Source organism: Maniola jurtina, chromosome 1 (genome assembly GCF_905333055.1).
Source record: "Maniola jurtina chromosome 1, ilManJurt1.1, whole genome shotgun sequence".
Taxonomy (NCBI): domain Eukaryota; kingdom Metazoa; phylum Arthropoda; class Insecta; order Lepidoptera; family Nymphalidae; genus Maniola; species Maniola jurtina.
This window is the reverse complement of record NC_060029.1, coordinates 8,638,662-8,652,921: the sequence shown is the minus strand read 5'-3', so window position 1 is coordinate 8,652,921 and position 14,260 is coordinate 8,638,662. Positions and strand designations below refer to the sequence as shown.

At 35.7% G+C, this 14,260-nt stretch overlaps 1 protein-coding gene across 2 annotated transcripts in view; it reads left to right on the top strand.

Moving 5' to 3' along the window:
* The window catches only part of LOC123872837 (bcl-2-related ovarian killer protein homolog A-like), a 33,891-nt gene extending 21,837 nt beyond the window's left edge, over positions 1-12,054 (top strand). The window contains exons 2-6 of one of the 2 annotated variants that reach the window (XM_045917444.1): positions 7,100-7,295; positions 7,605-7,843; positions 8,678-8,962; positions 9,333-9,491; positions 10,845-12,054. In XM_045917444.1, the coding sequence (XP_045773400.1) occupies positions 7,673-7,843; positions 8,678-8,962; positions 9,333-9,491; positions 10,845-10,973 (744 nt within the window). In that variant the 5' untranslated portion in view covers positions 7,100-7,295; positions 7,605-7,672 and the 3' untranslated portion in view covers positions 10,974-12,054. The remainder of the gene's footprint in view (positions 1-7,099; positions 7,296-7,604; positions 7,844-8,677; positions 8,963-9,332; positions 9,492-10,844) is intronic. The other variant, XM_045917509.1, reaches the window with a different exon arrangement.
* The last annotated feature ends 2,206 nt before the right edge of the window (positions 12,055-14,260 follow it).

The window sequence follows — 14,260 nt, the reverse complement described above, 5'->3', positions numbered from 1 at the left end:
AAACTGTCTCATATTCGTTAGATGCGGCCGGCGTTGATAGGGAAGGTTATAGACCTCAATTTCTCTACCAACCATATTAGAGTCGCTCTACAATGTCACAGTACCAATGTCCCCAAGCCCTCAGCAGTGAACCAATAATCCTATACAAGGTAAAATTTTCTCGCTCTGAGAGTTGATTAAGTATTCTGGTAGCGCTGCAGTTATCAGTAACATTGAACTGTTGATTAACATTACCAACGCGACTGCGGCCACGGTCGTCACCAAGAACCAAGTTACACATACCTACTAACTGTGAACACTTGGCCTAGCATCAATATGCTTGCTATCCCCAATTTTTCCTTTATTTCAACGCAAAGGCATAAAAGAAAATCAAATGGTTATTTCTAAAGGAATGTTATAAAAAGAAGTTTCATATTTTTCTAAGAAATTATGTTTACTTTTATGAATTGTAATATAAAAGTCAATAATATCTATTCAATTTAGAATCATCTTATTCACAAATGAAAGGTATATACATACAATAGATACAGCAATCATCAATAAGTAGAGGTAATAGATAAGTAATATACTTACCTACCTACTTATTCGTATTTACAAACGCACTACATATAAACAAAACATATGTTTTTTCTTAAAGTTCTCTGTAATAATATAATAGTATCTACCTATAAATTAGATATTCCATTTCAGAACCAATTTCGAAACTAATGTTACAGGTAGATACAAATGAAACTCAATAAAAATGGTACAGTAATGGAATCGAGCAGATGCAAAATTCTATCGAATTGGCCGAAATTATTTTCCCATATCCATAGACATAAACTGTACAGAAATTTTCGCAATTCGGAACTACAACGTTTTATTTTATATGGTTCGGTAAGTGATATTAAATATTGATGTAATATATTTTAAAAATTATTATCACAGATCTTTACTTATTATAAAATCTTTTTTTTATAAATAATAAAAATTAGGATGTTTGCCTGCGATTTATATCTACCTTATTTCCTTTACGTAGGCATTACAAAATCCAATTTGAGAATTTTATGTTTGTCTGATTTCTCAAACAGTTGATTGACGGATTTTTTACTGGTAGATGTCTATGGGATATAAAGGCTAGTTTATTACCCCGGAATTTCAATCCATGTTTACAAGAGGCTATAAACCACAGTAAAAATAAGATTTCTGATTTTATTACTCGCTAAATAGGTACCTAAGTACTGGAAGTACCTAGGTACTTCCAGTTTATGTAATGAGTAATGAGTGTAAACGATTTGTGTTTCATGAAATCGAATACTGGACCCTCGCATTATTTTTAACGAGATAGCTGTGTCGTGTCGTCTGTATCCCTTATAAATTGAACACAATAGGTATTGATGAAACAATATGCCTGCCTAATGAAACCTGGCCAAATATTTAAGGTCAAGTCACTTAATTTCGTGTTAGGTCTTAGCTTTTGCCACTGACCTTTCCCTCATATACGGCTCAAGCTGTGTCACGGGTTGTAGTAGACCGAATTCGATCAAAGATGGAGCATCATAAATACTTTTAAACTGCAAAAGTTTCGTGTCAATCCAATCCCAAACTCCAAAGGCTCCTGGCTTATTAATTAGTTTGTATCTCAGTGGCTTAGTAATTTAGTTAAACACTAGTAGGTACGTCTGGTAAAGGTTCAATAAATAACTTTTAAGCCACAGATTAGCTAATAGTTAATTGTCAACTCCAACTTCGGTAACCAACCGAAATAACGTCATTGGTAGATAGATACACATTTAGGTACGCCCTAGATTTCGATGATAGACGCCGAGGGATGGCATAGACACCGTAACGCAGTTCACAGATCAAAATCAACAATTAACACATATTTTTTTTTAAAGAATATTAGCCATGTTAAATGACTAATATTCCCCTTTCCTCTCCAACTAAGCGTCAGGCTTGTGCTGGAGTAGGTACGACAATAGTGCAACGGGCGGGGTTTGAACCGTCGACCTTTCGGTTTTCAATTACCTTTATTATTTAAATATTATTATATTTAAATCCGAAATCCGCGCGGGATACGGGACACGAATTTTACATAAGTAAACAATTAATTTATTTATATGCATCTACTCGATCGTAATTTAAAAACGTTTATAATATTAAACTCGTAGATAGAAGTTAATTTGTCAGCGCAATCGGGCCGACTGATTTGCTTCCAGTATCCCGCGCGAGATTTAATTTAATCTGACCGAAGCTTTAAAATTTATTTGACGTTGGTCATTATTATACTGCTGTATTGTCTCCGGTTGCCACATATTGTTAGAACTGCAGAGGTACCAAGATGCGACGTTCTAACAATCGTGACCAATTTGTGAAGCACTTAAGTTAATACTAGAAATAGCAATACAATTTGTGCACATTATTTATTTTATCCGAAGACTAGTACCAACTTACCTATATTAAAAAAAACATGCTAGATCAACGGGAAGTAGGTACCCTATAGGTTTTCTTTACAGACCCTACAGATGGAAAGGCGGATAGACAGACAGACAGACATCAAAGTGATCCTATAGAGTTCAATTACAATTTCGGTCGGTAATAAATCAGTCTATTCTGTAATCTGTTGATAACTTAAGAACGTTTTTATTTCTGAATAAGTATATAAATATTTTTGACAAAATATTATATCGTTACTAAATAACTTATCATAAGATGATTAGAGATAGATTGAATTATTATTGTTATTTTGGATCATTAGGTATCGACGATTCAATATTTGGCTAATAGTTATCTTATTTAAACGCCTTCTTGAAGTTAAAGTAGTTTAATAAAATATAATTCTATTCTATTCTATACCTTAAAATTTAGGTACCACCAGGTGAGATTGCAGTCAAGGGCTGACTTGTATCTGAATTAAAAAAAAAACAAATATGTATGCAATTAATATTGCAGATCCCTACAAATTTTCGGAAAGACTACAAAAATAATATATAAGGCTACAAAAACAGTGAATAATGAAAACGGACCAATAATAATAAATCCGTTACATCCAACATTATTAAACTATGCAGAGCAGATAAATATTTGAGTAACCAAGGAACTAAAAACCAATTTTGAAAAAGATGGGCATGTGATTGATCGAATGCATGACCCAAAACTCTAATCCATCAATTCCGTAAAAAATGCCGGCTTTACACTGCTGATTTATTTAAAAAGCTATCAACAACCCACATGTTCCAGGATGTTGTAAATACTTGAACAAGTATCCTGCTCTCCTACCTGTAAAGATTGCCACAGATGGGTATTAAATAGTTACGTCCTACTATTATAGCAATATTATAGTAGATACCTATACCTATAATATATCTTTTAGCTACTTAAAATATTGTATTTTTCTTTTTAATTTTTTTTTTCAACTCTCTACCTATTGGTTCACGAGGTACCCACTGACAGACAGACGGTCGAACGGACGGACGAATATTAACGCCCACAGTGTTTTTAGGCTTTCGTTGGCACCCTTGGGATACGGAAACCCAATAACTTTGTGGGCGTATTTTGTCTGACTTGTCTCATAATATACTTACCTAATTAATCGTGATTTCTTTTCAATTACTACTACTTTTTCATTTACTTTCCAATTTTATTTCTAATTGAAAACTAATATTGCAATAGTTTAAATTAGTGGAACTTAACATTGTGACTTTTGATCAAAATGTAGGACTTGATCAAAAGTTTCCGTGTGTACTTTGGACAAAGTTCCAGAAGCAATCGCAACTCTTTACAAGTTCGACTGGCCGTCTAATACGAAGTCAATCTAATAAGAACAAGTTCAGCCACAAATATTTATCTATATAGCCAACATAGAGCAAGATCCCACTGCCGCCAGACGTTCCTTATTTTCTGAGATCTTTAAATTGGTGAGAAGTACAAACTAGCAAATATACATTCATAAAAAAAATGATTCTGATGAATTGAGAACCTTCTCCTTTTTTGAAGTCGGTTAAAAACTACACACTACCACTACTCTATCCCACACATTTTGTTTCTCAGAAAACAAGGAACGTCTGGTGGCAGTGGGATTATGGACCAACAGTTTACCTGCAAGTTGCCTAAGGGCTGTACTGTCATCATATAGACTGTTATAGTCATCTAACACAAAAGTACCCAGTTATTATGGGGGTATGATTATTATTTTATCTCATTTCGCAATTTAAATTGACCTATTACAATATCATTTTATGCAACTACTTAGTTATCAACTTATTATAAACGTATTATAAGAAAATTGTTAGAATCTACTCAGCGGTATTCAAGGTAAAACGCTTGATTATATGAAGTTTTAGTAGATTTGATAGAAGAAGACTAGGTCATGACTGAATAGGCATGCTCTTGATGGTAATCACACCAAATAGTAGTGATAATACATCCCAAAGTGGAGCGCGCCTGCCTAGAAGATGCATAGTCGCTCTTTTTTGAAGATTTAACGCTCGCCTAGTAATTATTTCAATAATAAGTCACATTGCAGCGGAATCCCACTAGATTTATCTTTAGGACGAAAATTGTCCCTACTTCGTATTCATTAAAAATTGGAATAGAGTCTTTACGCTGTTTGTACAATGATATTTAGACTTCGTTCTTCTAAGACCTACTGAATTTTAATAAGTTACTTACCCTGAAAAAATATCAGCAAGGAAAATTTTAAAGTATACCAGTTGCTCCATGAGTAATTAGGTACATCAAAGATTAGGCGGTTAATTGCCTTATGTAGATAATGAGTCAACTGATAGAAAAGTACGAGCAGATAGCAAGAAATTAGTTTGCTGGACATTGAAATGCTCGTTTCAGCAGGTCTTTTTTGCATTTCGTTGATAATGTAAGTTAGTAGTAGACTACATTTCGGAGTGTCAAACAAATATCTAACATTTTTAAGTAACTACTTACTAATTATTATTAGTGCCCTAACTTCTAACTCCGTCGCGGGTTGCAGGGTCATATTCATCCCTGTCGTCGAAAAAGTGCCGCACAAAAGAGCACAATCATAATAAAAACTTCAACCAAGATAAGCACTGAATATTGGTGATAGACAACAATAAAGATAGTACCTATGTTACGGGCAACGTGATTAACTGGGCCATTATTAATAATGCCCAAGAGCGATGAGCAAAGTGATTAATTTATCACTTTGACCGGCCATTATTAATAATGCCCGACGGCCCGTGGTCCATGTAATAAGTCAGTGTTTGAGATAGCTGAATTTATCACTTGGACCGGGTAGTATGAATAATTCCCTACGTGTAGCCGGGCAATATGATAAATTGAACTTAGGTTAGGTTAGGTTAGTTTTGTCAAAGTAAAAGTAGGTAACAAATGATGTTATTACATTTTTAACTGTTTATTTTTTAACTACTATGTTCAATAGTTTATTTTTTGTTAACTTTTCATGATACTTTTGTAAGTTCAAATTCATTAATAAACAAAAACACTACAGTTCACCTATTTTATTACTTTGCCCAAGATAGGGTGGAATTATTCACAATGGCCGGGAAAAGTGATTAATCTTGCTGTTTCCAATTGAGTCGGGCATTATGAGTACAGACCGGTCATTATGAATAGTGCCCGGACTTATCAAATTGCCCGTAACAGCTATATGAACTATGTTTATTCTGTTGAGCACTTTTCGTAGACTTGTACAACTTAATTACACAGTCAATGAAATAGCCAACGGAATAGGCCTGCTGATAATAATAATAAAATTAATTAGTCTGATTCATAATGATTGTTTGGCCTACCCTACATTAATACGGGAGAGTCATTTATACGGGAAACAGGGAACCTAATTTCGTAAAAGAAGCCTACACTGAGGCCACAAATGTTTTTCGGAAAGGAAAAAGGAAAGGTCTTCAGGACATTGGTATAAAACTGTATCTATAATATACTTAAATGTCTTTGCGTAAAACGAAATAGGCAACTCCGGAATTGACGCAGTCTCCGCAATCATTCGATCTTTTGCTAATGTAAGTATTCCTAAGGTCCTTAAGGTTTGTAGCCTAAAGAGTATAATTATTATCATCAAATTTTAACAATCAGTAATTAAGTGTACACTTAGTAGGTAGGTAGGTGTTACTTTAACTTTTCGGAGTTATACTGCGTTAGCAGTTAAACGTCACTAGCTCTAGCGATGAAAAAACGTCGTAAGGAAACCTGTATGCCTGAAACTCCATTATGTTCTCAAATGCGTGTGAAACCTATTAATCCGCATAGGGTCAGCGTAGCAGACTATGGCCTCGACCCTTCTAATTCTATGAGAAGACCCATGCTCAGTAGTGGACCAGTACTTACTATCTCAAAAAATCAGAGTCCCCACGGCATTTTTAAAGAACCTAAATCTATGCCGACGAAATCGGGGGCATCACCTAGTCAGACAACAATCGTAAGTGGAGTCGCATGCGGAAGGATCTCACCCAAAGCCCATCGCATTATCATCCCAAGGAAATTCCCATACTTAATTATATGATTAATGCAAAGGATCACGAACCCCAGCAACAAGAGTAACGAGTAACGACGCAGAGTGAGAGTGTATTTATTTATGTAAACTAGCTGACCCGTACTGGCTTTGGATGGGATTTCTTAGTACTGTATAGAGTTTTAACCTACCTACATGCAAAATTTTAAATTATGCCATTTTAGGCTTATTTTGTGGTTTAAGGACACACAGCAGATACGTAGTAGGTACATAACGATTAAAACGATAATTTTGAATTATCGATATATTTCGACTGAGTTGTATGATTCGCGGCCACAAACGGAAAACCACTCATGCAATTGGGTAGCCGCTATTTACCAAATTTTAAATTCATACAAGCAGCTGATTTGAATTATAGGTAGATAGGTACGGTCGGCCTCAGAATTCGAGTAGCAATTCCCCAAAGTTATAGCCTCAAAAACAAGTCGCACTTATGACCTTTTTCTATAAACACGCCACACAAAAGCTAACGCATGTGCGTTAGCGTTTGTGAGCCGTAATTATATAATATGAGGCGGTAAACGATTTACGGCGTTGGACTATTTACGTACGTCATTACTTATTACATTAGTCAGTTAGTATCTCCTTTTTTTTCAGATAGGGCCTATAGCAGATTTACGATGGCAAACAAGTGGCAAGAAGACAACAGAGAACAACAACATTGCTATTCATGTCATTCCACCCGATGGAGAAGAAGATGACGAGTTCGTGCCGCCGCTGCGCCCACGACGCAAACTTAGCACACCCCTGAGCGCTCTCCCTGCTTCCGTGGATGGACTATCGACACCCTCAGGTTATATCATACTTTTTTTCTGGTTCATGTATATGAGTTTACATGCAGACAGAACCCTTACATCATCCCGAGTGACATTGGCTTTAAGGTACTAGATGGGCAGACGAAACGAGTCGCAGGAAGCCGATGTATTCAGGTGGCGCAAGACCCGCGATCTTGTGCGTGTGGAAGTCTCTTAAAGAGACTCACGGACATCTATCGGTTGACGACGATGATGAATGAATATTAATTGCAATTTTCATTAGCATACCACTAGAGTAGTAGTACTGCCTAGCACAATAACTTTAGTATACCAAATATTTTCTGCAGATCTACTCCGTGCGTCACCGACGCGCTCCCTATCTCCTTTCGATAGGACCAAACGTCGCTTCAGCACCATGGTTTCGAGCGCCGCAGCTGCCGCAGTGTCGCGGCGATTCTCCGCCACCATTGGCTGGTGCCTCGCTACTCCATCCGACGTCAAACCGCAAATAGTTCGACAGGGCCGCGCTCTCTGTCTGCAATATATTAAAACTCAAATACGAAGGTCACCAACCTGCCCCAAAAAGGTAATTCACAAAACGTTCAGAGATAAATTTACCTCATTTTTTTTAAATAATTACATTCAAAAAAGCAGCCCCATTAATATATACAGAGACGTGGGCTTGGAGCTAAAAAACATTTTAAGGTTAAATTAAATATAATATTCTCTTAAACTTGTTATAAATTTAAAATTATAATATTATTATATTCATATTGTAACAGTTGAGTCACTAATAAGATTAAGATATTTTTTAAATATACTTTAAATTGCGAGCAAAATATGAGCTGGCCGGTTACCATAGTAAAATATGATTACCGCCGCTCATGAACATATCGGCACCATAGGAGCCGTTGATTCGCCCTTTGAATGACTCCATTTTAAAATCTAGTATTTTAGAACAAAACTACAAGACTGTAAAAATAGAATAAATACTGAAATCCCCACAAGGCCAGATGGACTATAGTGATTAACTAACACACGTAGACACAACACTTACAATATGACAGTGCTCTAATTTGAAATTATAATTTACCTGACGCCATCCTTTACCTAGATACATCTGATAGCGTTTTCTAGTAATATGTTAATTTGTAATCGTATATCATTTTGTGTGAGTCGGTATTCTGCCTGTCCTCAAAAGGCTCATTTGTATGATAAAAGATTTACAAACTTATGGATGCCTTTGAAACTGCTACAAACCGACTTTAAAGATTAAGAAGAGGGTTATCAATTTGTTGAATTTTTTGATGAAATTCCTCGGAGATGTAAAGCGGTATTCCTCAAATCAGTTTATTTATAGTTATTTAAATATGTGTAGACTTAACTCTATTAAACACGAGATTTCTGACATATATTTCAGAATCTTAATCATCCATCCTTTCAGCAAATAGTAATGAAACGTTTACAAACAATGCTTGAAACCGAATGCGGAGAAGAAGCTATCAACAATATGGAAACTGGCGTGTTGGCTGCCCTGCGAGCGTTGTGCGCCGCTTTGGAGAGGAAACGCCCCGAGGCCTTCAGGCATGTTGCTCGACAGGCCACGCGTGCCCCGTCTGCCATGCTACGAACTGATACAGCCCTGGCAGAACTTACACTCGCATTGGCACGACGCATCACCAGGGCTAACGTTACCTGGTCTAAGGTATCTCGATCTTCTCACTAATCAGTTTTCGCTCTCCTTTTCTCTCTATCTACTAACTTATTTCTTCTCTCTTTCTCTCTCTATCTCTCTTTCTCTGGGTTGTTATATTCATTGCAGAGAGTCGTGAAAGCTTTTGTAAATTACATTACATTTTGATTGAATCATACAGTGAACTCTAGATCATTCCGGATACGATCTGTGATATAACTAAACTGATAGATACACGACGACACTAGACGACTTTGTCCATTTGTCTATCTGTCCGTCCATTTGCTAGAGTCGAGCCATATAAGTTTTATCAGTTTAGAAAACAAAAATTGATGTTTCACTCCTAAACTGTGGTTATAATGGTGGTTTATAATGTTTGCAGATTGCGGCCGTATTTTGTATTTGTGGAGCATTAGCCAAAGAAGCTGCCGAATCAGCGGACGGGGAACCACCCCTTGAATTAGTAGCGGCACCTGCAGCTGCAATTGCGGACCTTCTACATGAAAACACAGGCTCCTGGATCGCTGCAAATGGTGGATGGGTAATATTTTATGTTTCTCTCTCCCTCTCTCCCGCTCCCCTCTCTCTTCCCCCCTCTCTCTTCCCCCTCACTCTATTTCTTTTCCCCTCTCTTTCTCTTTCACTATCTCTCAATCGTCGTACGACGTACCTACGACGATCTTATTTTATATGGTTATATGGTTCACGATCTTTAGATCTTGATCCATATATTCTTTAATTTTCTTTTATTTTTATTCAGATACAAGCCAGCCCTTGACTGCAATCTCACCTGGTGGTAAGTGATGATGCAGTCTAAGATGGAAGCGGGCTAACCTGGAAAGGTTCATACCTGAATGCTAAATCGCTTGGCGGCACGGCTTTATTGGATTAGCAAAACAACCCATAGGCATATTTGCTAGATTTAGGACTGTTTGTGTTTATCCATAAGTATATTATAAAGCTAGTAGGTTAGGCTAGAAGTTAAATGGTTACCTACCTAACTTGATTCTTGTGACATAGAATCTTGTAAATTAATGTTTTTATTGAAATACTACATTAGGTACCTAGGTAAGTACAATCGCTTACCTAGAACGCTAATGATGATTAAGCCTTTAAGTGGATTCTCGAGTAAAACAATTTAAACCTACCTATATATTTGTGTAATTACGAGCATAACTTGTCTCATCTTATTTGGGCATTATTTCATTTTAATGTCCAGAAATCTCTGTTGGAATGCAGATAAGAAACTAGCCACATAATGCAGCCAGACGCTTGAAACTTTTACTGTTTATTTAGAAATTAGCTGATATTTTGCTGTTTATTCAGAGACTGAGCTGTGTGGACTTTATAGATTTTCTAATTCCGTGGGATCTCTTTTATGTTTCAGGAAAAAGGTAATACTAGCTAGACAAACACACTTCATTCATACTTAACTAGGCCCGCCATTTTTTTTTAACATGTTCGTAGAACAATGTGTTTTATCCTCAGTTTTAAACTGTGGTTTTATCTAAAGGTAACATAGTTATGCACTGCGCCAGTCACACAGTCTATTTACTTAATTATTATTAATTATTTATCTGTGCCGCTAAGCGTATGCGTGTCACACACAAAAGCATACGATTTCCTAATTTTCTAAAATACGAATAAGCTTTGCCTATAATATGGAGTCTTATTATACAGGTAATTGTTAAAGTCGAACAGGAATTGTATATTATTGGAGCCCTGAGTTCTGTTGAGTGGTATTGCAACTAGTGCGATAGTAATAAAATGCAGGTGGACAATTTTTCATCGTAGCACGTAGGTATATGTGCGATAAAATTCTACTGTAAAGTTTTGACGGCGGTATAATATAAGAGCCACTTTATGAGCGAAATTGAAAATGGTTTTGTTCCAGAATGGCCTCATCGAGCGACTTCGAATCAGTGATCGAGATCAGAGGTCCGAGAAAACGCTACGTGTGATGGTCTCATTCTTTGTAACAGTTTGCCTCATACTCCTGTTATTGCGATGGGCATGGGCGTAACGAAGATATCAGTTTTGATCTTATTGTGTACCTAGGTGATCTAAGCATTTTAGCCATACTAAGTGCTGTAAAATAAGTAGTACAATTATTATTTTAAAGCTAACCTACAATGAATTTGAATTCGGACGTAGGTACCCAGAGGTAGGTAGGTAGTACTTGCGATTCATTGTCCTAGCACATAAGTAATTTATAATATTACCTACTTACTACGTCCTAATACCTATTTATAAATATAATAATTTATGTGCTCGATTTTTAATCAGTTTACCTATTTAAAAAAATTATCGAGCGGTGTCCAAATTCGTGGACGTGATTCAAAACGAATAAGAGCATTCACACCGCTGCTGCTGTGAGAACAAAATGTAATGTACCTAATGTAAATCAACATAAACGCCAGGCGCACCAGCCTCACCAGCTGTCCAATACTACCTAATGTACTTATTATAAAATACAACTAGGTACTTATAATGTGCTTATACATGTTTTGGACCATGCCTTGGTGTAGACGTGTTATACGCGTATGTTTTTAAATATACTTAACTGATTTTTGCCAAGCAAGGTCTGAATTAATTAAAATATAATAATTACTACGTGGTACTTGTAAATCATTCGGTCTACCATCTAATAAATCTTATTAAACGATTAGGAACTATAATGAGGAATACTAATAAGAATTTTGCTGAATAAAACTTGAAAAGTTAAAAATAAGTACTTAGTAGGTAAGTAGGTACAAAATGTTTTCGTAACTCATGACAGACCTCAACGTTTTCCATACGTGGAAAGTGTAAACTCGATTAGTATATCAACTTCATAAGTGTAGCCCTCGGCAAGCTTTACTTATACTGCCTTGGGAATTTCGAAAAATCCGGCCATATTCCTTGTCTGTAAGTCATTACCCATTAGGTATAAAGGCATCCTTTATGTAATGTACTTTCAGCATTCTAAGTCGAAGGGATGGGGCGATGCCGAGGTCTGTATCTAAGTAAAAATAATTGTTAGTTTTCGTATGAAATTGTTCTGCCGTTTTACCTTTAAAAAGTATTAAAGAAAATTAATAAATAAAATATATTTTGATGTTTTGTTTTGTGGTTTTATTTATCCCTTAGTTGTAAGTACTAACATATCTATTAGCTAAACTAAAACCCTGGTAATGGCCAACGGGCCGCAATTTAAGGTCCTTAACTCCTCTCATCCTTAGAGGAGACCCGTTCTCAGTAGTGGGCTGGTGACGTTGAAGCTTGAAAGTTTCCACCCATCCATAGATAGTAATATAATAAACATGACAGTCGTATGGCTCTGTCTGTCTATTAAGGTTTTACGGCTCAAAGCTCAACAGCTGAACCGATCTTGATAAAACTTATTGGATACTGTTTTTGTTTCAAAACTCAAAGAGCTCCCGGGCAATTTTCAAATAGAAAACGTTTTTACAAAAACATAATTCAAAATGGAAGTAATGAGTAGGTAAGTAATTATTAATTTAGAATCAAAGTTAGAGTAACTAACGTGAACCAACTGAATTTTTGAATTTAAAAAAAGTGTTTTTTTTTTTCAATACTGTCTACAATACGTTCGATAAAAGGAAACACACTGTTTTTCATACTTATATATCAGTTTCTGCAGGTGATTTTTAAATACCCACTCATTTTTAACTCACAATATTTGACGCTTTTTCAAAGTTACCCATATCCACTGTACAATTTTTTTTTTAAATGAGATACCTAGGTGACATTAATGATGTCAGTGTTTCTTTCTATCTGTATTAATTTTTTTAGTCTATGGTACGAGCCTATTCAAAATAAAGTTATTAGTCTGTGGCCTCTGTTCTGTGTTCAGGGTGACAAGACTTAACAGGATCCTGCTATTTTAGCAGTTTACATCCCTTACTTTGTTGTAGATTTAAAAAAATAGACAGTTTTTATCTGTAGCTTTGGCAAAAATTTTGCAAGATTTGACACTTACAAATTTTCTGAAACTCACTTGGTTAGTTAGAATATTCTGTGCCACCTGTCTCAGCTCAGTAATAAGACTAACTAATATTATGTAAAAATTCATTAACTTTTTATTCTTTTGATTCAATGATATAAATAAAATAAAAAATAAATAGAAGTTTTCATTTTAAGTATATTTCCCTACATAGTTACCTAATATGTTTTTTTTTATTCATTGTAGGCTTGATCACAATCACACCTGATAGAAAGTGATAATGTGGCCTAAGATGGGATGCGTTTACCTAGAAGATGCTTATAATGCATTCTTGTTTTGAAGATATTTTTTAATTCAGCAGGTTTTATCACATTTCCGCACCATGCTACAGGAAATAACTCTTCAGTATAATAATGTTCACTCCAACAGCTGAACAAGTTAATGCCATCCATCCAAATAGCCATCTAAGATGTGATTTAGTAAACACATTATTTTAGTTGTTGAAAACTTTTCGTTTTTAGTGTTCCGTACCTCAAAAGGAAAAAAGAAATCCTTTGTTATCTGTCCGTCTGTCGTGTGTGTCAAGAAACTTATACAATACTTCCCGTTGACCTGCAATCATGATAATATGGCAGGTAGGCAGATCTTAAAGCACGCTTATGGGGAAAAATCCGAAAACCCTGACTTTGTGGTTACATCAATAAAATAAAAAACAATAAAATAATTACTTGGTAAGTATTTTTTATTAGTTAAAGAAAAATACCAAATGGGGTATCATAATATGAAAGGACTTTACCTGTACATTCTAAAACAGATTTGTATTTATTTTTAAAAATTATCCCAACGACACACTCACTTCTCGTTGCTTACCAACTCATTTCTAGTTTTTTGCTAATCGGATATAGTAATTATTAGTCCAGCAGCTAGTAGGATCATCAATTTAAATCTGGTCACACTAGTCTGAACTCTGTCTGATGCATAGAGATAGTATAATTATAATGACTGATCTGACATCTGACGTCTGTATGGTCTGTACTCTGTGGTGCTGTTCTCAATGTTGCCAGCCAAGTGGATTTTCCACTAAAACTGGTGATTTCGACACCCCCCCGCCCTTTCAGTGGTGAAACTAGTAGATTTTCTTGTGGTTTAGTTTTCAGTTTCAATGAGGAGCTTTCCAGTAAACGTTCCATAAATATATCATAGATTTCTCTGAATGCATAGCTCGCTGTGAAAGGCAGAAACATACTGTCTGTGCCTTTTAGATTGTTTGTTAGGTCATGTTAATCAATAACCAAACTACAACATGCGTAAAAGTTTCAGGATTCTTGGTTTCAAGACCCACATTCAAAAGATTGGCCACCCAC